This window comes from Rattus norvegicus, chromosome 3, assembly GCF_036323735.1.
Source record: "Rattus norvegicus strain BN/NHsdMcwi chromosome 3, GRCr8, whole genome shotgun sequence".
Taxonomy (NCBI): Eukaryota; Metazoa; Chordata; class Mammalia; order Rodentia; family Muridae; genus Rattus; species Rattus norvegicus.
This window is the reverse complement of record NC_086021.1, coordinates 44,997,700-45,022,797: the sequence shown is the minus strand read 5'-3', so window position 1 is coordinate 45,022,797 and position 25,098 is coordinate 44,997,700. Positions and strand designations below refer to the sequence as shown.

Sequence of the window (25,098 nt, the reverse complement as noted above, 5' to 3'; positions counted from 1 at the left end):
CCTGCTATGCTGATAAGGAAATCACTTAATCTAATCACAGATATTTATGTCTCTCTTTCTCCTTCAAATTCAATCACCACTGTCAACCTAAGTACTTCAGCATACCATGACTGTATCCTCCTCTTCTACCTCATTTCAATCCACAGTAGAACTTCCTCCCATTTTCTTCCAAGACAGAAGTAATAAGCACTTGAAGAGATAGATGTATTTAACATGATATAAAATTAGAGTTTTTACAAGTATGGATATATTATGTTAGCCTAATAGTACATAAAATTTATCTATATGTTAGAATATTTTTAAAAATTATTTAAATTTTTCTTTTTTATGTATGAGTATTTTGTCTGTATGTATATATGGAAGACACTCACAATGATACTTATACAGACCAGAAGAGGGCATCCTATCCCTTAGGGCTGCAGTTAGACATGCTGCATGCCTACCATAAGAGGACGTGAACTGAGACACAGTATTCAGCAAGAGCAGGAAGCTCTCCTTACTGTTGAGTCATATTTCCAGTCCTATAAAATAATTTTAATATAAAATACAGGATATGTGTATATTTGTGCATAGGTTTGATATGATTCCTTTATTTCCTTTCATTTGTCAACATATTCTTGGCTTTTAATATAATAAGTATGTTAGAATAAAGAACCAACATGGCTTTTTCAACACTTTACTGTATACTTAATGCACTTTTCTTAATTATGTACTAATTAAACAACTCAAGTGCCATGTATTCGTAACAATAAATTTTTATTTCCTGCTTATGTTTCAAAATTGAACAAATGGAATAGTTTGGATAGTATTGGTATGAGGTCTTCTATGAAGGTCTGATAGAATTCTGCACTAAACCCGTCTGGACCTGGGCTCTTTTTGGTTGGGAGACCTTTAATGACTGCTTCTACTTCGTTAGAAGTTATGGGGTTGTTTAAATGGTTTATCTGTTCCTGATTTAACTTCGGTACCTGGTGTCTGACTAGGAAATTGTCCATTTCCTGCAGATTTTCAAGTTTTGTTGAAAAAATGGATAAAATTGTGTCAATTCACCTTTAATGTGGTGCCACAGGAACTTGGTGCACTTCTCATGAAAGACTGGTTCTTACCCTTTACCAACAACTTTAGTTTATAGGGAAAAATCTTCATAATATAATCATGAAGAAAAAAGGTTTACATTTTTATTGTCATATTAAGATAATAGTAGAGACAGTTATCACATTAAATCCGTAATGAAACTTATGCCTATGATTTTCTCTACTGGGAATAGAATTTAAAAATTATAATCATAGTAAAATTATAATAAGATATATCAGCACAGAAAATATTAATGAAAGTATATTAATCCTAGTAGGCTGATATAATCTGCACATTTAATGTTCATAACATTACTCACGTTAAACATAGATTACATTCAAATTTCTTATAGTCATAATTTGTTAAGAAACCTAAAGTCTTTTTTGCCTTATGTTTTATAATGCTTGATTTCTTTAAAAAACAGCAAAAGAAAAAGAAAGGAAGGGAAATATGGAAAGGAGGAAAGAAGGTTGGGGATGGGAGGGAATAAACATGTGCAGTGTAAATGAATCTAAAAGAGAGTGGTTAGAGCTAAGATTGAACTGGATCCCTGGCATCATTCATCCCAACAGGCAGTATTCTTGCTCCTGTAGGAGAGATGGGAAACCAGTAATGGGTAAAGTAGAGGCTTAAATTCAACCCTGGAAGGCTGAATTTCAAAACTCATGCATGTCATAAAGGTCACCTATGCTAGCACTTTTTAATTTCAGAGGGTTAACTGGTAGAGTTGAATTGGACTTCATAGAAAATTCAAGACCTATCTGATGTGCTACATAATTACCTGTCTCCAAACACACAAAACATATTAGGCGAGTATCTATGGTATATTGAAATCACAACCAAAGTTTCGGCTTGACATGAGGGAAAAAAAGTATTGATAATCCCTCTTTCCTGTAGGGCAGAGAATAAGACATTAAGAGTTGGTACAGGGATTCTAGTCATTTTACTATTAAAATGTATTCATTTAATATTCTGACTTTGTATTAAAAATCTTGTACTGTCTTAAGCAGGAAAAAATAGAGAATACCATGTGTACTAATGCATTGAACTATAATTAGGCATCATTGTTTTGAAAATACTATAAAATGAACTCATGCTCTTCCTGCTACCTAATTCTTGTGCTTGGTTGGAAACATTATTTTACTCTGCCAAACAAGAATGGGTCAAGAAATTCAGAAAATGATAATGAAAAGGTTCAGAGTAAAATTTCTTTGGAGAATTAACAAGTTAAGTATCTTTCATGGCATAATTTGTCTACTTTTTACTTCATTAAAAAATTTCATACAAATTTGAAAGTATGTGATTGTCATGTTTCTATTTTTATTGAGTCAAGTTTAGGAGCATGAGACCCAAAAGGCACACATGGAATTTTTCCATCGCTTCCTAAATTCCTATGTGGAGAAAAATGGAGAGTTTGGAGTCTTTTTTCTTTCTGAGTGTCTGACATCATACCTAAAATAGAAAAGTTCACACATACAATGTGGAGAAATAAGGTTTCATTTGTTTTAAAGTTTACCTTTGCATTTCACTGTGCCTATAAGAGTCCCATGACCTTTAAATTTGATGAAAAGTAAAAAGTATTTATTAATCTTATACTATTTTGAAGTTCTCCTAAAGTAGATGACTCTAGACCATATTTCTGAAAAGTGACAGTTCATATGAATTCATTATCTTTATTGTGAATGTCATACCTAAATCTTAATATATACTCAGTAGTTCTTCCCTAATCTTAATACTATTTGCAAAGAATCTCTCTATTACATAGGAATTCTTAGTATTTTAACATTTTAATTCTCTGTGATATTTGTGCTATTAAATATTAACTAAGTTTTAAGGATACTTTAGGCCATATGTAGCTGCTTTGACATTCTAATTCTGGTTGCTATGTGTAACATCTGAGCAATACTAAGACATAAGCCTCTACTGTAGATAGCTAATTAAAACAAAAACAATATAACTAAAACATAATTTTATAAATTATAATGTTATGATAAACTAAATAAGTTTGTTTTTTATAGTGAAATCCAGATGGGAATAAATTTTTAAAATTGATCATTAAAAGTCATTTTTGACAAATACTATGTAAAAAACTGATACATTCACATAGCTAACTTTTGAGCAGTATTGTTAGGCTTATATATTACTCTGCTTAGCCCAACAATAAAAAATTAAGTAAAATTTGTTATAAGAACATAGATGGAGAAGTTATAGCAGTTATATTTATTTGTCTTATGTATTGGTTTCATCAGATTAACATGATTAGCAAACGGATCCATGCTCATAATCCCATGATCTTTAATGAGTTCATTGATAAACGGGAACTCAGTATCTGAAGTTTCAGTAAAAATTCAGTTTGATAGTTAGCTGAATTTAGGATATTTAATAAATTTCATGCAATTAATGGGATTTTGTGCTTACAATTTATGAAAATGGAAGAATAAGATTAAGAAATCAGTAAAGCAGTAAATAATATTTTAACTCTAAAGTGCTGATATTCTATAAACGAAGTGATGTCAAAGAAAGTCAAATCAGCAACTCTCAAGCAGCAACTCATAGTTGCACAAAATTGGGAGGAAGACACTGATGCTGCTGCTTATGACTAGATGATGATGATGGAAAGATGGATGTGTATATATTATTATTTGTCTAAATACTCAAGAATCTACCTATTTTGTCTTTAATCCAAGAGTATTTAAAATTCATGTGGTTTTAATCAATAATTTTGAATGACATAGTGTTAATATGAAAACTTTCCTCTATGCTTCATTCTTACATGCTCTGGGAAATAGCCACATAATATTTCTTCAATGAATGATATGCAGGTGTTGGAGTGGTGATTCTAACTTGCAGGTGTTTTATTCTTAGATGAAGAGAGATAGCAGTAAATTGCAGTACATTTTCAAAGGTAGCTAAAACTTGGATGAGGAATTTTACTTGATGAATAAAGAATGGGTAACAGGGGTGCCAACAAAATTATAGTAAGCATGATTATGCAAATAATTCAAAGAGGAATTGGACAGGAAATTGTGATGATCTGCACATTCCTTTCCTTCAGTGCCGGGCCATTAATGGCTTTGATCATTGCAGTCTACATAGATATGAAGATTTATTAAATTCTATAAAAATGGTTTTAAAATGCTTGGTTTTAAATCACCCATTGGAAGAGAAACTTCTGGAGCAGCAAATGTCTTAGGTTGTAATTTTGTAAGTTAGGCAACAAGAGTAATGATTTCTATTTGATTTAATATCTCAAAGAAATTATTTTCATGTCTGGAACAAAGGGAGACAGTGAAACATATCTTATTATATCTTTGGTTGTAAAGTATTACTTCATCAGTAATATCGAGAAATTTTCAAGGTTAGTATCACTAATTAAGATGTATTACTAGTAAAAAATAATTATTTTAAGTGTAATCTCTGAGAGTTACTCCCATATAAAATAGGTAAACTATTCTCTGAAGATATGGGACTTAAATGTACTCTAGCCTTTAAAACTAAGAGATTCAAAAAACATGAACACATGACTACGTTACCTGTGATAAGTGTTAGGCTTCAAGTCATAGATAAATTGGAATATTAGATTGTTAACAAAAACCACCTGTCCTACCTAAAGAGCTGAGGAATTTTCATAAGGTTCTCACTGTTCCTGTGTTCATTTTCCATTTCACACTGTCTGGTAGCCTTAGGCTCTAGAGCATATTTTCCTAACATCCTGAACTATGTAAAATACACAATGTACTTGTCAGAACACCATCTGCCCAATTAGCATTTGTTCTACCAGTCTTCAGGTAATTTCACTGTCATTTTAATCAATTCAGTACAATGAGGACATCAGAGATTTTTATCTCTAGAAGAGTGGTTCTCAGCCTTCATAATGATGCAACTCTCTAATACAGTTCCTCATATACTGATCCCCAACCACAGTATTTCTGTTTCGACTTCATCACTATAACTTTGCCACTGTTACCAATCATAATGTAAACACATGACATTCAGGGTATCTGATATGTTGCCCGTTTGAAAGGTCATTCAAATCCCAAAGGGGATCACGACACACAGGTTGAGAGTTGCTGCTCTGGAAGGACAATAAAATAGAGTAAATGTTATTACCATATTTAAAGATGAATCCTGGTCTACTTTTTATAATAATATGACATAAAGAGTAAATATTAGTAGTTTGGAAAACAGCTCAATGTAGCTGCACACATTTCATTGTATGTGTTTCAGCTTTAGCTTTATAATGTAGTGAGTTTTTAATCTGTTCAAATTTTTCATTGAGTTATAGAAAGCGTTCTAGGTGGTTAAATAAGATGATTTTTCCAGGTGTAAAGTTACATAAATGAAAAGCATCTTCAACTATTATATCTTACTTCAAGACCTTGTTTACAAAATGTCCCCCAAGCATCTTATTTTGAGTGAATTGAGATGTGTGTTAAGAATTACAACCTGTAAAGACTTGGAGGGTTTTTAGGTCATACATCCATAAAACCACAAATAACAAAATGAGAAATAATAAAATGTTCTACAAAACTTAACATTTCATTCATTTACCCTAATTTTGTATGCCTATTGCATTCCCTCTGATCCAGTGTCATAAAAAGACTGAAAGGCCTGGATTTTAACTGACCTTTTTCAATGACTGAATTGTAATGATTGAATTATCACAAATGCTAGGCATAGAAAATTAAATTTCATGTAAGCCTTATATGAGGTAACTGAACATAAAGGTGGGTAATTGCTAGCAACACAACATAATAATGATATTAATTTTCATTTGAACCATGTTCCATGCTCATCATATGTTATCATTATTAATCAAATATCTATTACTTCAAAGAAATGAATGCTGCCAATTTTGCTGATTATTTTGTATTTTGTTTTAAACTGGTTTTTCGATGCAATTTGAGTTTATTATTACAATGGTTTTATAAAATGTCACCATGTTTTATGAGAGCCAACAAGATTTTTATAGATATCAAAAATAATGTGCATGTGGTAAAAGAAACATTGTTTGGGAAGCAACCTTACTGATATGAAATAATTGTGACAATCTTATAGTATAGTTATGTAGAGCCCATAGTGAGATTGTCCTGAAAGCTTTTTTGTCATAGTTTACAACTATTCTCAAAATGGTGGTATTTGATAGTCATTTGATAGTCTCACCTGAAGTGAGACCAATGATATTGTTTCTACATTGTTTGATGCTGATAGACTCACAGAGACATTTATGGAAGCCAGTTATCATTGGTCACACTCACGGAAAACAACTCACTTTCATTTTATTTGCACCACCCAACTAGATACTTCTGCTTTTTGTTAAGAATAAATTTGAATCAAACCTACCCTCTCTTATTCTCCTGTAGAATTTTGGAAACCATGTTCTGGTCCCAATAAAGGGAAACAACTTCTGTTATTCAAATGTTGAGAATATGTTGTGCATATAAATTAACAACAAGAAATAAATGTTGTATTTCCCTATCTCTTATTACAATAGTATTTCTATACATACAGTTACTCAAAACCTGAAACCTTGAATATTGGTTGTTAATTACACGTGAGGATTTAAATGACCAGGTGAACAAAATGCAGAAACTTAAAAATCAAGAGGATTCTTTAATATGCACATTCAACATTGGTGAAGTAACTGCTTGATTTTTTTAACATGTCAAAATTTATGCTATTCAGTTGAAGTTACATGCAGCATACTGAAAATGTAAAATGAGCTAGTGAGAATATCTTCTTGATCACGATGATTTTGAAATGATTGTCTCTCTTTTGTTTGTTTGTTTGAAGTATCCGCATTAGTGAGCTTTGTGTTACGTGTTATTCACTGATTTGCTGTTGTTGTTTGAATTTTTCTAGGTGCTCCACTAATTGGTCAGGTACACAGTGTGAGAGGCCAGCCCCAAAGAGCAGCAAATCTGAGCATATCAGCACAAGTAAGTGCCACAGAGTAATGTTTTTGTCTAAAACCTTTAGAAGCCATTTCTTCATACTTTATGTCATCATTGACCAATTTAAGACTTCAAAGGATAACAATGATTTCATGTAATTAGAGAAAGTATATAGTTTTTGAGGCACTGTTGTAAAACAAAACTAATTGATCAAATTATGAAGAATTAAGTTAACAAAAAATAAAAACCCAATATCCACACTGAGAGGTTTCATCACTTATCTGTGGCTTATAATACTTCAGACTCAGAGCAGAGCTACCTCAATCAACATTGTGCATTTCTTTGTATTTTCTGACAACCATTTGTAAAGATTTTCAAAATAAGCCAGAATAAGTTTCCCAATTCATATATATTTTCACTAATTTTGCCTTGAGTGGGGAGACTGAAAAGTTCATAATATGAAAGAAGTGTGATTATATACTGAGGATGTGAGAAAATTATATCCCTGATGAAAATCCTTAAGTTTAGCCATTCACTAGAGGAGACAAAAGCAAGAAACATTATATATATAAAATGAGATATATGTGTGTATATATATATATATTATGATTCTTGCTTTTGATATACATGTACGTGTATGTGTGTGTATATATATGCTATATATCTATATATCTATATATCTATATATCAATGCTATTAAGAAACACATCCACCTCTTACTCTCTGAAAGTCCATATAAGTAGCAGAAATTTCATAAGGTAAAAAAGGGGTCTTAGTTATTTAGATGTCATGTTATCACAATAGGAGCCACAATTCCCAAGAAATAATTTTATTAGATGACGCCTGAACTTTCTGCCAAATGCAGAAGAATAGCTCACTCAGATAGACTGTTCAGGAAAAAAAGGCATGACATGATTTTTACTTAGAATTTACTATACTCATTCTTTCAAGAGGAAAAGAAAAAAGCACTATAAGAAACATCTGGTTCCCAGTCCATATGCTTACTTCGCGCATGTAATTAGCTGCTACAGACCACCAGGGTTTTCAGCCACGCTCGACAACTGATTGTGTAGGTTGCTCAGCAGTGTTGTTCCAGCCCAGAGAAAGGAAAGCCAGGCTCAGAGGATGATGCTAACGTACAGCATTAAATTAATGTAGAACATTAAAGCTTCCTTGAAAGCCTTATCAAGTTCTGTTATTATATCAAGACAATGTAGTTATGTTTGATCTTATAATATATACAAGAATGATGTCCTAGGTTGGAAGTCAAGTTTTCCATAGTTTTAATCATGGGCAACTTCCAAGTAAAGAGTACATACTGTTAACATTTCTTTGTAAATAATAAAAACAAATAATAATAATTAAGACAAAAAGCAAAAAGCTTGTGTGTGTTCCAAGAAGAGGGGAAATACAGCTACCTGAAGTAGGGCTATTGTTAACCTCTCAAGGAAAAATCCAATGAATTTGGATGTTTGTTGAGTTTTCATCTAACATAATCAGAAGTCGTTTGTCTACAAAGAAAAGTGAGATTACAGGTCACACTTCCAAATAAAACAGCAAAGAAATATATTGTATTAGCTGTTTATCCATAGCTATGAAAAATACAATGACCACAGCTACTTAAAGTAGAAATTGTTATATTGAACTGTAAATACACAGAGTTCAAGCCATGGTAATAGAGTGAGTGGAAGAAGCAGGTTGTTCATAGTGAGTGGAACAAGAAGCTAAGACTTCCCATCTTGAACTATAACACGTTTTGTGAGAGAAGTCATGGGGAGAGAGGGCAGTGAGTAGGATGTAAATTGAATAAGCAAAATTAAAGAATTAAATTTAAAAGCAAATATAAAAATATCATGAGACATAAATGGATCTAGGAATTATGTGTTACTTTGAACCCTCTTTGTCCATTCTTGTGAGATTTTCTACAGCAAGGCCATACTTTCTAACCCATCAAAAGTGCCACCAACTGGAGATCAAGTGATCAAACATCTGAGCTTGGTGCGACCATTTGCATGCAAATCACCACATGCAGAAGCATAGGCCTGCTTAGGAGAACACATGCAGCAGGCCTGGTTTGGAGCATAGAGCCTTCCTTTGACAGCTCTCACCACAAGTTGACTCACACTCAAATTCATGTAATGCTTTCATATTAATCTCCAACTAGGAGTACAGGTAGTTTCAAGTAAAACAAAACAAAACATAGCTTGAGTAATTATGCAGAACTATTATTCCAGGGGTTTATACTCAAATTCTACTTGAAAGGCTACCCTCTCTCATCCGAAGAGTATGAACCTGAGAAAGAGATGCCATTAGATATTTCTATTTTAAATTCACATAAAATATTAGAGAGAGTAATGCTCAAATTTTGAATTTTGTGACACTAACTTCTTATTGTGATTTTTCTGCTTTCATTGTCTGTGGGTAACCCATAGCTGCTCCCTTTTCCTTGTGTAACCTCTTCTGTGGCTACATGCATTGCCCTTTTCTCTAGATTTCCCATTCATGGCAAACCTTGCGTTCCTGGCCCCAGTTATCAATCATGTGCTACTCATTTGAAACGTCGAGCTTATTTTTACCTTCTCCTGGGTCTGAGACCTACATCCTATTGTCCTCAAGAATTTCATGCTTGGTATATACCCTGATTCTCCTCATTTTTCTCTATGCAAACAACTGACATTTTAGATAGCTGCAGAATTAGCCGAGGTACCTAGACACCACAAGTTATATATGAAGCCTTTATTTTAGCTCTTAAATTGAACAAAACAACAGATTCTTAGTATATTTCTTCCTATTTTTTTCAGTATCATCTCTTTTTCCCTATTAGTACAGCTTACCAGCTCATTTATGTGACTTTCACATGCCTTGCTAACATTCTTCTATTTTCCTGTATGACACATGACTGCCCAACTGTACCATCCCCACTATGGTCTGGCGGTTGGTTACTGCTTTATTTTAATTCCAGGAGTTTCCATACTCTCTCAAGGGCTGAGGAGTAGCCGTCCTTCAGTTCTCAATGGCTAGATGTACTGATGCCCAAACTAGCTGGGTATGCATCCCTAAGTTCCAAAGACATTGTCTACCTTCTACAAGGTAGTATTTAAGATACCATGCATTTTGGGGGATATTGGTGGACGGTTGTTGATTTTGTCGCGATGAGGGCTCTATTCATCCCTGGAAATCATGGAGCTCTCTCTGTAAACAAGGCTGGCCTGAAAATGATAAAGATCTTCCTGGCTCTGTGTCCCAAATCCTGTGTTTGGATTAAAAGCATGCACCACTATGCCCAAAAGATGGCATGCTTAGTAAACCTGTTCATTTCATCCTCAAGTGCTATGCATATCAATACCGCAAACATAGTTAAAGATAAAGTTCCTGTAAAGATGTATTCGCTAAGTGAAAGCTGAATATATGGACCTCAGGTCATCTTTTTTTAAATTTTTTATTAGATATATTTCTTTACTTACATTTCAAACATTATTCCCCTTCCCATTTTCCTGTCCATAAGCCCCCATACTCTGATTATGGATTCTGCTTCTCTAAATCTTCCAAATCCTCCAAAATCTTCCTCCTCAGTTTCATACACACCGAAATCCATACCATTTCTTTCTCATTAGGAGATGAACAGGTATATAAAAATAATAATAAAATAAAAACAAATAAACCAGAATCGGATGAAATAAGCAGAAGAAAAGGAACCAAATTTCTTAATTAGCTATAAAATTTAGTATTTTATAATGTAAGTAGTTTCTATTAATGTTTATAAAAATGAAAACAAAATGCTGTCTATATTATTTATCATAAACGCTAAACATTATTGCAGTTACCTTGATTGGTTACATAAACATACCAGATGTTTAGGCTCTTAAACAGAGCTATGTAACGTATAGGGATTGCAACTACCATCTGTGGTGGGAAAATTAAAAGAAAAAGAGATGCTTAGTTTTCTTGCATGCATAATTAATAGTTCTAACAAATGGAATGGCAGAAACTAGGTAGAACAGGTAATTATATAAATTTATAAATAATTTACAAGTATACTGAGAAGGAAGGCATGCTGCATACTTTGAGTTTAATATTGGTTGTCTTTACACATTTAATGATGTTCTAAGATTAAGTAAAAAGGGAATATATAATTTAGTGAAGATATTTTTCAAGTTAAGGTTAATCATATATATATATATGATTTTTTTTGTAATGAACACTTGCAGATACTTTGGTAATTCATCTTCGGTATTTGATCTTAATTATGTATCCTCTGTCTGCAACTATTGGAATATCAGTCACTCTAATAAAGTATCTGCACATTGAGTATAGTGTGATAATTAACCTCTTCTCTAGTATTTTATACAAGTATAGAAATGCAGAGAATATTCATACCATACATTACCTTTTGATTTTTTTTCATAAACCTTTGCAATATTTATGTTTTGGTTAAATTTTAGACCATATTGTTTCTAGTTCACTTGCTAAGTAATGTATTTAGACTGAATCTTTGGGTGTCTATAGAAAGTCTGGTTTCAAGTGTACCGTGTGTTAGCCCAGCAAAAAGTTAACATGGTCTGCTCCAAACTGCAATGTAATGTTTCTGCTATGAAGTGGCCCTTCAATCCAGGTTCATTGTACCATTCTTTGCATTCAATCTTAGAATATCACCCTACAGTTACATTACCAACAAGATTGGTGATTTGATTCAGAAGAATCACTGTCTGATGAAATCATTACCCCACCACACTTTCTATGAATGAAAAGCATTATTTCTGATTTTTTCTTATGACTAGATACAGAAAATTAAAACAACATTTAAGCCAAATGTTAAAATTACAGATACTAACATTTTTTCATGAACATAAAAACAAAAAGTAGACATTTTCAATATAAGTCAAAGCTCCATGAATATTTTTCTGAAAGTATTCTAGAGTTGGGATTTAAGAAAGAGAACATCAACTGCTTATTTATTTATTTATTTATTTATTTATTAGTCAGTTCTCTGATTTTCTTCTATAAATTTAGTACATTTTCATTTTATGTTATTTGTATAACTGTCTACAGGTATGATGTATGTATATGTACCATTGAGTGTGACAGATCTTAGAGTTCAGAAGTGTCAGACCTCTAATTATTCTTCTTGTTACTCATTTAATGGCAAGAGCATATCACTCCAAAGGAATCCACAAAACAGAGGCTTCTGTGTATCCAAATAAAACTATCATGCCTGTTGCTCCTTGGCCATGCTGCCATTGAAGTGCCATAGCTACTATGGCTTACTATAGTTGCTTCTTACACAAAAATACCTCAATTGTGGAATTGTGGCCAATAAAATTGAGTGCAAATATATCCAGACATTATTAAATTACAATGTATACTTGCATCATTGCATTCTCATAAATGTGATGTAAACCAGTGATTCAGAAACAAAAATTATCTCTAAAGTCTGGACTTTACATGCAATTCATAAACAAAAGATAACTAACCAACCTTCCCAACAGATTCTTTGGAAAGATGATTTGGCAGTCATGACCTCAGAATACAAACGTTTTTCCATGCTTTGTTGTTGTTCTCATTAGTGTTGAGACGATCGAGTGTGACAGATTAGCTATGCTAACCTTTGTATCATTTGTCTATTTGTTCTTCTGTGGATTGATCTCTTTCCAGGGAGCATTGCTATCATCGTGCCACTTGTCCTCCTGGTGACCTTGGTAACCACTCTAGTCATTGGCTTAGTGGTTTGTAAGAGAAAAAGAAGGTAAGATGTAAGATCCCATGCTTTGGATTTACCTGCAGTGACTGGACCATATGAAAGTGGCAGAAAAGTTATGATTTTTTTCTTAAAAATCGGGTTAATTATTACAATTACAAAACAATTTTTCCGATGTAGTTATACCTGATTTCACTTAAAAGTATTACAATTTATACAAGTATTCCTCTGTTTTGTGTTGAAAGAATCAATCCATGTATATAGTGCAATGAAACTAACATTGCCATATCATTGACAATTTCTGTAGAATTTTACATTTCTAGTAATCTGTCCTTGAGTAAACAAAGATATATGAAGATAGTGCTATTAGTTTACTGTACATAATTGTTGGTATAAGCCTATAATTTACTATGCAAGTGTGCTATAAAATATACTTTTAATGGGTAATATGCTTTAACTTACTTATCTTCTAAGAAGTAGAAATGTTTCAGTTTATTTAACTGAGCATCTCTATAGATATGAATTAGTTTGGAATATGAGAGTTTACAAAATAGTATTATAGCCATTGAGTTAGAGGTTATAAAAAAGATATTTCAGTTTCTTTATTGCATTTTTGTTAGTTAATTTTCAACCCAGAGAAAAAATAGAAATTTAACTTTGGATTGTGAATTTTCCACTAATGTGGCATTATGTTCAATAAAATACTTTTGGGGGCGGGGAAGAAAGGGTTTATTTAATGTTACAACTTGTAGTCTATCATCCATGTAAGTTAGGGCAGGAACTGATAAAGAGGCCATGGTAATATGCTTCTGTGCACTGTTAAATCACATTCTTTAAACGGTCAAGTTATGTTTTCTATTCTTTTGATTTAAAAATCTGTTACTTAAATTTTCTTATTCATATTTCACTCAAAAATTCTTATGTGTTGTACCCTGTCAACAAATCAGTAAATATTTTAATTATATAGAACTTAAATTGTGATGTCCTTGCAATTGATACTCAACTTTATCTCTACCTATTGTAGAACAAAGACAATTAGAAGGCAGCCTATCATCAATGGAGGAATAAATGTAGAAATCGGCAATCCATCATACAATATGTATGAAGTGGATCACGACCACAGTGATGGCGGTCTTTTAGAACCGAGTTTTATGATAGATCCAGTAAAGGTAATATTTCTTGAATCATGAACTGAAAGTACTAATATTCCTAAGTCAAAACCATCACAGAATTCTGAATTTAATTATGCATTTGTAGTATCTATAATCATAGTTACAGACTTTAACATATATTGACTTATCTGATTGCTCCAAAAGAAAATACAGGGGACATTCTTTGGGAAATACTGTTAATGCTAAAATGCATTCATTAGTTTATAAAGATGTAATTTTATTTAGTATAATAACTTAAGAATTATGGGGTGCTAGCCTCTCTAATGTACAGCATAATGTTGAAAGAATGGATACTTCATTTTTCATTATGAAAAGTGCTCACTGGTTCAATTTCAAAGTAATTAACTTGATCACAATAGTTTTTTGTTGAAAAGGCAACAAAGCTGTGTCCTGAAGTTTCTTTTTAACTAAATCCCTTTTAAGAAAAAATCTTTTATGTAATATGATAAATTTATTTGTTTGAAACATTCAACAGTCCTGTAGCTTTTTAAAATCTTATATATCTTTTAAATGTTTCTGTGATGTGTAATTACAGTCTGCTCAAATGAAGCAAATATTCACATAAATTATGTAAAGATTGTCTTTATTATCTGAGCCCTTATTTACTGAACTCTTATACAGCCACTGAGTTACTAATGAAACTTGTCCAAATTGAACCTTGTAGTATTATCACAGTGACCAATCATATACTTAAGTGGTTTTCTCCAGTTTCTGTAGTTCCTCTTCAGGAAATCTACTTTGTAATCTATCATTTACCTCCCTAAGCCTTAAATTTGGAATCATAGTCACTATTAGGTAAATTAGCAATTACTATATGGATGAAGTATATACATATTAAAATCGATTTCACTAGTAATTCATTAGTCCAGTTTCATTGGGACTAATTTCACTTGTTATTAACCAGCAAATTCTTAATTGGACATTTTCATAAAATAGGTAATGCTAACATTGCTATAATAGAGTACACTTGACATTAAAAGATCATATTACTTGGCACACTTAGGAATTTATCTGTGAAAAAGAAAGCCATCTTAAAAAATTAGACTTATGGCATCTTTCCAGTTGTTCCAAGTGATAACAGTGTCTATCATGTAACCTGAACTAATGCAATTAACCCTTCAGCTTTTCATGAAAAGTTCTAAAATCTCCTTGTTTCTTTAGGTCTTAGCAATTGAATCAATACAATTACTTAAACTTAAAATAGAGATTATTGAAATATTTATATACTTACACTTCAAAAATTAAATCATGTTTCAGGTCCTTCAAATATGATTTTGATGTACTCATACGTAATCTCACTTAGCACTCAGTAAATGTACATTTACCAATTAGCTGACTGAATTGGTAAAATTTCTTAAGATATGCACTAACAGTTTATTCCTAGCTGGTTTGTAATCTTTATAGTATAACTCTGAATTGTTGTATAAAAAGTAACTACATTTACCCACCTTCAATTACATTGAAAGAATATATGTGCTTGGCACACTTGGAAATTTATCTATGAAACAGAAAGCTATCTTAAAAAACAGACATCTGACATCCTTCCAGCTCTTCTAAGGAAGATAATTTTATCCTAAAATTATAATGTGATGATCAAGTGTTATAAAAGGGTAGCTGAGTCTTCAAGAAAGACTCTTGTCTGAATTCTGAAACTTTTATGTCAAAAACTTAACTGGAGGATTTCCAGGGTTACACAGAAGTCAATGTTCTCCATGCAGAGCGTGTGTCAAGATCCAGGACATAAATAAGGTTCTCACCTCTGACATAAAGATCTCAAATTCTGTATGTTGACATAAGCCTCCTGATGTGGCCTAGAATTAAAGGCTATTTTATATTAATTGTGTGATTTAATTATATTTTGTTTCATTAAAAATGTTTCTGTGTCATTAGGTGAGATAAAATTTTCTGTTTGTGTACAGTCCAGGTACATAGGGGGAGGGCCCAGTGCTTTCAGGCTCCCACACACAGCACCGCCCATCTACCTAAACTCTGATTTGAAAGGACCACTAACTTCTGGGGTGAGAGAAACAGTCTATCTTTTCCTTCCCATCCCATTTCAAACCCTCACCATTCACAGAGCCATACTTGACTTGGACAGAACTTGCCCTTATCATGGTTGAAATTAACAAGAGTTTACAAGACAGCACTAAAGTCTCAGACTTCTTCAGTGTGTTATTTACCTACATATATGTGATGCAAAACTAAATTAAAATATACACAAAGTATATCATCATAATTTAGATAAATTAGAGAAGCTCTAATGAAATCTTAGTTATTTTTAAGGTTTAGATGCTGCGTTAGAAAAAAGTATTCTGTCCACAGTCACCAATCTCATTTTAGGCAGAACAGCAGATCATGGATGTACAGATTCTCCACACCTCTTGTTCCTGATCATCAAGTCCTTTTCATTCTCATTGTTTGTCCTAGAGTGTCTCCTTTGCATGCTATAAAGACTATATGTGTTCTTGCTGTAACAAAGGTTAAGATACTGCATGAAAAAGAAAAACACAAACAAAGAAACAAAGCTGAAATTCAAACAAAAATAAAAATGAAATGACACTTTCTTGTGTTAGGTTTCAGTTTCTTTAGTAAGGAATGTTGAATACCATTTACAACTGAAGGAACCTGCTTATGTTAGCCTTTATTGAGCTTCAAAATTAACTATGGCATAAATCCTCAGTTGTCTCTGAATTCAAAATTATTTGGAAGAATCCATATATATCTGATATATTTTGTTGATTTGGCTTCTTTTCATTCCCTAATGCTTAATTCACCTTGTAGAAATAGAAAATCAGACCAGTTAGATAATTGTTGTATTCATCTGTGGACTTCCACCAGGAGTCAGAGGTAAGGACAATGGGTGAAAGCCAAATATCCTTAAAACAGCTAGGTTTACCATTTTATACTAAAGCTATTGTATAAGTTTCACAGTTATACTGGCTGTTCCTTTTGTAGCAAAGCTTCTGTGTGGCCTCTAATCTACTGTAAAATATAGTTATGATTCTACATATACATGGACTAAAATCTGCGAAGAGAGAATTTAAATTACATGTTATCATTAAAAATAAATATCCTATAAATTAATTTTGTTAAGTTGATAGTAAATTTTTATTTGTTCTCTTTCTCCTTCAGCCAACAAATTATTCCAACCCAGTATATGCAAAATTGTATATGGATGGACAGAACTGTCGAAACTCCTTAGGAAGTGTGGATGAACGGAAAGAACTGCTTCCAAAGAAAATTGAAATTGGCATCAGAGAGACAGTGGCATAATGAAGGACACTTTTCTATGCTGTATAAATGTATAAAATATAAGGATTACTTTTATATGTTCCAACAGTATTATACTTATTTTAGCATCAGCATTATCTCTATCTTTTTCCTGGTTAGTTGTTTTCTGAGTTTTGGGGGTTTTATTTTTTGCTAATGAATATCAATTCACCATTTTTAAGGTATTTTTATGAAAAATAACTGCACTATACTAAAACTTACAATGATGCTGCTGATATGACACACCTTTAAATTTGTTAAAAGCTAAAAAAAAACATATTCCTTTCTAGAGTTAATACGAGCAATCTATTTTATAAGAATATTTGGTTCTCCACAATGAGCAAAGTACTCTACACTTCAGCATTCTGTTTTCTGAAAATTGTAATAAGTTGTCATTGTAGTTTCTGTTGGATTGAAAGGACAAACTCTCTTCTTCATGCACATGCAAGTGAATTTAGACTTGGCTGAGAATATTTAGCTCGTACAAGTTCAACATCTCCTGCTTTGCAATTAGTCTCTGTCAACAGAGGAATAACTGGAATTTTGGAAGAAAAAAACTTTTAAAAGTACACAATATTGATAATTTGCATGAATACAAATGACTTATTTCCCAAATTTTACTAGACTCTGATATACAAAATACACGAGCTCTGTAACAGTAGTGGTATTTAGGTTGATAGAATATAACAAACATATAACTAGAACAGGACTAATAGGACTTGCTGTGTGATAGGATATTTTACTTCTCAACCCTCAGGCATACAGCGAGCTAAGAGCACAGCAGCAGGATATGGGACCTCATGCCTTACATATTTATTTCCAAGTATGTTCACGTTGTGGATTAATATTACCTCTTAATCATGCTGAGCACTGTAAAACCACACACAATCAATCAAAATTATATGAAAATTTCAGTTTTGTGAATGCACTCTCTTTGTCAGATCAAATAGAATTTTCTTTGTATGAAGTAATTGATAAAGACTTTTGGTGTGCCATTTGACTAATTATTTGTCCTCCCAATTCAACTATGATTCAAGGATGTTTCAAGGTATAAGAAGTACTTGCTATGATGCCTGGTGGAGAGTCTCCTCTGTGCCATTAGCATTGGTAATTTGGTTTCTCTTTGCTTATACAAAACACACAGACCCATTCACTTGGTTCTATTGTTTTCAAATTTTGATTGTAACAAATATGGTTTATTTAAGTTGTATAAAAAAGATAGCATTTTTATACAAATATCTTTAAAGGCACAAAAGTTTTATTCATAAGCTGTGGGGCGTTTTTGTCCCTCTGATAGACATGACTGACTTTTAGCTGTCATAATGTATTAATCTAACAGATGAAATATGTTTGTGGTTGCTCTTTATCCCTTTGTACAAGCATTAAAAACTGCTGTTTTATAAGGAAACTTTTTGTTGTACTATGTGCATGCACACTACCTATTTCTAAACTTTGCCATACTGAGGCCTTTATAGAATATTGGTTTATGTAATACTTGTGTGATTTGCTTGAACAATGTTATGCATACCATAAACTTTTTCAGGTTCTTGTTTAAGTACATTTTTTAAATCGAACAGTATTTTTCATTTTGGTTATAATAGTCATTTTGCCTATGTTTCTACAATGAAGTGTCAAATACTTTATAAGAAAATTGTTGACTGATTTATTTAAATGAAATTCTACATATTTAAGTGCGTGTGTTTGGTAGTTTTTAAACTGGTGAAAGTCCTTTCATGGTATGGTTTAAATATTCTAAGATTATCTTAGAAAACATATTTTATGGGGAAGGAGAGGTGTCACTGAATAATTTTCCACAGTGTGCCTGGAGAAGAGTTTTCTTTCTTGAAGTGAAAAGGTTTCCTTGCATTTACGTTTCACTGACTTCTTGTTCTTATCATAAACTCCAAATTAGAACAGAAAGAAGTATATTACACATGCAGCCATGTAACCGTAATAAGCCATTATTATCTCCTTCTTTCCTTGAGAAAACAATATACTTCATGGAAAACTGACAATCCATATAATTCTTACTTTAAGTAGCATTGCTTATTAGTATTATTCTGCAAATGAAACCTATCATTAATGAGGTTTTTTTCATTAGGAATTTGTAAAAGGTCCAGTCAAGTTAGGTTTTTGCTAAATAGTGCAGAAACTGATCCTTGCCTACATCTCTGTTCAGTAATGTTTCGCTCTGCCATGGCATGTGTAAAGCTGTGCATCAAAGTCAGCATTTTTTATTTGCTGAAGATTTAAATTCAATCAACTGGACAAAGTGTTTATTTACTGAAACCTAATCTCTAATATTTCTGTTAGTCAATTATATAAGTTCTATATAATTATATTTTGTAACTTTCTATTACAAAAGCTAAGTAAATGCTTTAAAAATCGATTAGATAATTCTCCATATTGACAACTCTTTATGGGTCACACTAACATAATGCTTTCTGGGTAATTTACTCACACTTTGGTATGGAAATTTTATTTTTTAAAAATTAACGGTTCTTAACAAATCTGACCTTTCTAGAAATTTCTTACCATAAATCAAGGATTTTCAACCTCTCAAAATTTAAGGGCATTAATTCTCAAGTTGTCTTTTCCAGGTAGAGTATTAATATGGATTCCTGGACTCTATCCATTAAGGCGATGACAGCAGCATACTCATAATAGAGATACTGTCAGCCATTTTGGGGGAAAACACAATTACCCATCTGACATTAAATAATACCAAGAAGGGTCATAAAACAAAACAAAACAATTCCTCAACACATTAATAGTATCTCCAAATTTAATGCTGATGATATGACCATAAAGATGTATCAGTAGAAATAGTTGTATGTCACAAATCCTGAAAGCTTGCATTCAAACCCACTGATCCAGAGGATATAAAAAGAATACTAACTTCTGCAAGTTGTTGTTTTTTGCTTTTCTTTTTTAACTTTTTATTTGATCTTTACATCTGCTATAGGATGAGGGACACTTGTTTTGATGAATCTAAAGTTTGAGACTTAATCATTTTCTTTTATTGAAAGAACATTATATGTTTATGAAAACTCAAATATAAGACCTTAAGTAATAAGAGACTAGTATGGGTAGTTATAATTAACTACAACAAGAAATCTGCTACAGTTTTCAAATACCTAGTAGGGGACTCATTCCTAAATTAGTAGAAGACAGCTGATCATTGTCCTTCCTAGCCTATGATCTAAAATGTGTATAATTTATTTGGTGGTAGGGAAGCAGCACACATGTGGAAGCCAGAGAGAAACATACGGAAATATATACCTTTGTTCTACTGTGCTTATAATGGATATCAAAATCAGGTAGTCAGGTTTAAAACCAAGCCCCATTAACCAATAATTCATCTCTTGAGCCCTTTAAAAATATTTATCTGTTTAATTAGGTATATCAGACCAGGAACTCCTGACTCTGTCTCCAAATGCTATTATAATACCCATATATCCTGGTGCCAGGATTTAGAATTTTCTGCTGCTCCACCCCAAGACTTATTTCTCGGCCCACATCTTTCTATTTTTATATACAGACTCTGGATTTAAAATATTATTCTTTATTGGAAAAATTGCAACTACTTTGGCTTACATCTTCTATGTAGTTTTATCTAAATGATTAAATTTCTGAAAAGAGTCTTCAGAAGTGGTCAGTGATTAGTTTGAAAGTGTATTACACTTTATCTTCTGTTTAATATACTATGATCAATTTCTTTAACAAGATATCTGCTTCCTCAATATTATATAATATGAAAAGTTTAACTTTTATTAAGAGTCATTTAGACATATGCCAGGGGAACAAAATAGGTGACTATTGACTAGGAGAAAACAACAGATAAAAATGTGAATCATAGGCATTGAAGACACAGGAGAATAAATGGATGCCTTGGTTGAAGAAAATGTTGAATCTAAGTTTGTGGCACAAAATATCCAGGAAATCTGGGGCTTCCCGAAAAGACTGAATCTGAGAATAATGAAAATAGAGAAAGAAAAGGAAACTTACGACAAAAGCATAGAAAATATTTTTGGCAAAATGATAGAAGAAAAATTTCCTCAACTAAAGAAACGTACAGAATACCAAATAAACTTAACCAGAAAAATAAAGTCCCCTCAGCACATAGTAACCAAAAACAAAACATGTAAAACAAAGGAAAAATATTGAAAGCTGCAAGAAAAGTAACACTAGAATAATCCCTGACTTTTGAAAAAGACTGCAAAGCCAAAAGGCACTGTACTGATGTTCTTTAAGCTCCAACAAGATCCAAAGATTCCAACTCAGACTATTTTACCCAGAAAAAAATGTTCGATAAATATAGATGGAGAAAATATGACGATCCATGAAAAATAAAACAAATTTAAGCAATATATATCTATAAATACATTCCTACAAAAGGTACATATAAGGAAAATCCCAATTTTCAGGTGTTAATCCTGGAAGTCAATGGGAATAATCCTAGAACATCAAATAAAAAGAGGGAAAAGGGAAACACACACAGTCTCATCATGCACAACATCAAAATAAAAAGAAACAGTAAACATTGCTCATTGTTATCTCTTACCATCAAGCCCTGAATTCCCTAATATAAAGATGCACACTAACAGAGTGGATTCAAAAACAGCATCCATCATTCTGCTTCAACCAAGAAACACACCTTATTTCAAGGACAGTCATCTTCTTATGGTAAAACAATGAAAAATGATATTCCAACAAATGAAGTTCAAAGCAAGCTGGTGTAACCATTTCAAATCTGACAAAATCAATTTCAAACCAAAGCTAATCAGAAAAAGGAGGAAAAGACACTATGTCTTACCAGAGGAAATACCACCAACAGGATATTTCAATTCCTAACGTCTATGTAGCAAACATTAGGGCATTTGGGTTCATAAGATTAGCAATATTATAACTTAAATCACACATTGATGCTCAAATACCAATAATAGAAGACTTCAATACAGCACTCTAGCAATAGACAAAAACAAACAAAACAAATGAGAAATGCTGGTACTCACTGACATGATAAACCGAATGAACCTAACATACACTGACAGAACACTTCACTGAAAAACAAAATATACTAATTCTTAGCATCTCATAGAATTTTCTTCAAATTTGAACACACACTAAGACAGAAAGGAAATTTCAACTAAAATAAGAAAATTGAGATAATAGTGTACATCCTATGTGATTGCTGTATATTAAATTTGAATATTAAAAACAAAAGGATAAAAAGTTTACAAACTCATGGAAACTGAACAAGTCACAGCTGAAATAAAAAAATAGATCAAGACAAAAATATTAAGAAATAAAGTCTTTCCAGGACTGAATAAAAGTAAATACACATACTCAGATTTTTGGTGCACAATGGAGGTGGCTCTAAGAGATAAATTTATAATACTATTTGCCTATGTAAAATAAAAAAGATACATAGTATTGAAAGACCCCCGGAGTGGGCAGACCCTCACTCAAGTCTCGGGATGATGCGACCCCCCAAGAACTCACGTGAGACCGTCCTTGCTGTAATAAACATGAGGTTTATTGATAGGAACCAGTGCACTGGAGTTGAGACTCGTATCCCACGCAGGGGTAGTGGAGTTCGACCCCGAAAGGCTGGGAGAAAGGGTATTTAAAGGGAGAAACCACAACCCGAGGGGGCAGGGATGGTGTCATTGGAAAGTGTCCAGAATACTAATGAAAAATCACAGGGAGGAGCTTCCTGTTTCTCAAGATTGTTAAACTTTATGATCCATCAGTTCCTGGAAGGAGCTTCCTGTTTCTCAAGATTATTCTCTAAGATTTTAATCTAAATTTATGGTCAGCTAGTACAGGTAGAGGGCAGGGTCTGCAATTTGAGGTATTTGGGGCTTTTTTAAACTTCTGACTTCTTAGCTGCATTTTTTATTCTTTCAGTATTTTAACAACTTAAGAGCACACCTGAAAGCTCTAGAACGAAAAGTGTCACTTCCATCTCCATCCCGCAGAAAGGAGCGACACCACAAAGTTCTTCTCAAAGCAGTTTATTCAGGAACCTTTCTTTCAGCATGCAAGCAGCAAACTCCTTTTTCTTTTCTTCCTGCTCATTCTCCCCTCAGCCCCTGAGCACACTCCCTTATATCCTCCCTCAACTCTGTCTCCTCCATCCAGACTGTGTAATCTCAGTTCATAGGTCCATGTCACATGGCCTGATCTTGTGTCATGAGGTGCCTACGCAGCTCTCACAATGGACATGGCTAGTTTCAGGTGTGTGAGGAAGTCAGGTGCTAGTCATGAGACTTAGCTGCAGTCCCAGGCGCCATCTTGGGACTGCTGCCACACCCGCTCCCCACATCCTTTGTGACTGTATAGCTCAGAATGGCTCCCTACAGAAAAGAAAGAAACATGATCAAAAAGGAGTAGATGAAAGGAAATAATCTCGGGACTAAAATCAATAAAATAAATACAACAAAACAATAAAGAGACAATAAAACACAAAGTTGTTTTTTTTGGGAAAATCAATAGGATTAACAAACATTTATCGCAATTAAGTAAAAGTCAATGAGAGAAAAGATCTAAATTAACAAAATCAGAAATGAAATTGAGGAGGACTGACTTATCTGGCATCAGTGGGAGGGTAGGCCCTTGGTTCTGTGGATGCTGCAGGAAAGGAGGATGCTAGGACAGTGAGGCTGGAGTGGGTGGGTGGGTGAGTACTTTCTTAGAGGCAGAGGGTGTAGAGATGGAATGAGAGGTTTACAGAGGGGAAACTGGGAAGCAGACCAACATTTGAAATATAGATAAATAATATAACCAATTAAAATATTGGGGACAGAACAGAGAGTGAAGAAATCTGAATATTCATAAGAACATATTTTTAAAACTTGCTCTCCACCAAACTCTAAAATCTATAAGAAATGGAAATTTTCTAGATACAAAGTATTTGCCAGAGTTAAGTCTAGAACAGCTAAGCAATTTCAAAAGATTTGCAAACACTAATGAAGTAGAAGCAGTCATTAAAAATCTCCCAACAAATGAACCAAACAACCAACCAAACAAACAAAACCCAAAAAATAACAACAGTGAAAAACAGGAACCCAGGGCTTTAGGAGAAAATTCTACCAGACCTTGAGAGTTAACACTATTTCTCCTCAAATTATATCACAAAAGAGAAGCAGAAGAAACATTAACATATTCATTTCATGAAGCCACTTTACCCTGATAACAAAACCACATAAAGACCCTACAAAGAGATTTACAGGCGATTTTTTTTCTTTTAAAGTTACATGCTAACTACTCAATAAAATAAGTGCAAGTATTATCCATCATGATCAAGAAATTTGCTTTACCCCAAAGATTCAGGGATAGTTAAGCGTACTTAAATCCATAAATGTCATTCATCATATAAATAAAAACACAAAACCCTTATGATTTCATTAGATGTAGAAAATGTCTTTAAAGAAGTGCTTATTTCAACCCTAATGGTTATAGATTCCATGGGCATAGAATTCTGGTGAATTGTTTCCTACCTACTGTTTAGCTTTCATTGCTACGAATTTATCAATTCAGCTGTGGTGTTCTCTTCTCCAAAAATTCGTTTCTATACTTATCAGTCAGCCCTTGCTTCCTCACATCCCCTTTTCCGAGTGCACAGTGATTTAATAAAAGACAGATATCTTTAGCTATAACCATTTTTTGCTTTATCACTATTCTGTTAGTGCTACAATGAATTACCATACCCATAAACTTAAAACAATAGGCCTGCCTGCATTATAGTTCTTTGTTAAAATTTGAGATGGACTTATTTAAGTTTCAGATGCGAAATTTCTCAAGGATGATATCAACTAATTTGCTCTGAAAGGATTCCTTCAAAGTATATTCAGGATGGAAGCAAAAGTCAACTGGATATGGAATTGAACTTCCCATTTCCATGTTCCTTATCTGTTGGGACCAACAGTATTATTTCCTATATGAACAGGGAAAGCCTACAAACACTAAGCTTCAGCACATGCAACCC

The 25,098-nt window shown here is 32.9% G+C and overlaps 1 protein-coding gene across 5 annotated transcripts in view; it reads left to right on the top strand.

Moving 5' to 3' along the window:
* The window catches only part of Lrp1b (LDL receptor related protein 1B), a 2,121,147-nt gene extending 2,102,350 nt beyond the window's left edge, over positions 1-18,797 (top strand). For 4 of the 5 annotated variants that reach the window (XM_063284873.1, XM_063284870.1, XM_063284872.1 and 1 more), the window contains 5 exons: positions 6,937-7,013; positions 12,621-12,711; positions 13,688-13,832; positions 15,755-15,853; positions 16,968-18,797. In XM_063284873.1, the coding sequence (XP_063140943.1) occupies positions 6,937-7,013; positions 12,621-12,711; positions 13,688-13,832; positions 15,755-15,853; positions 16,968-17,108 (553 nt within the window). In that variant the 3' untranslated portion in view covers positions 17,109-18,797. The remainder of the gene's footprint in view (positions 1-6,936; positions 7,014-12,620; positions 12,712-13,687; positions 13,833-15,754; positions 15,854-16,967) is intronic. The other variant, XM_063284871.1, reaches the window with a different exon arrangement.
* Positions 18,798-25,098: the final 6,301 nt, after the last annotated feature.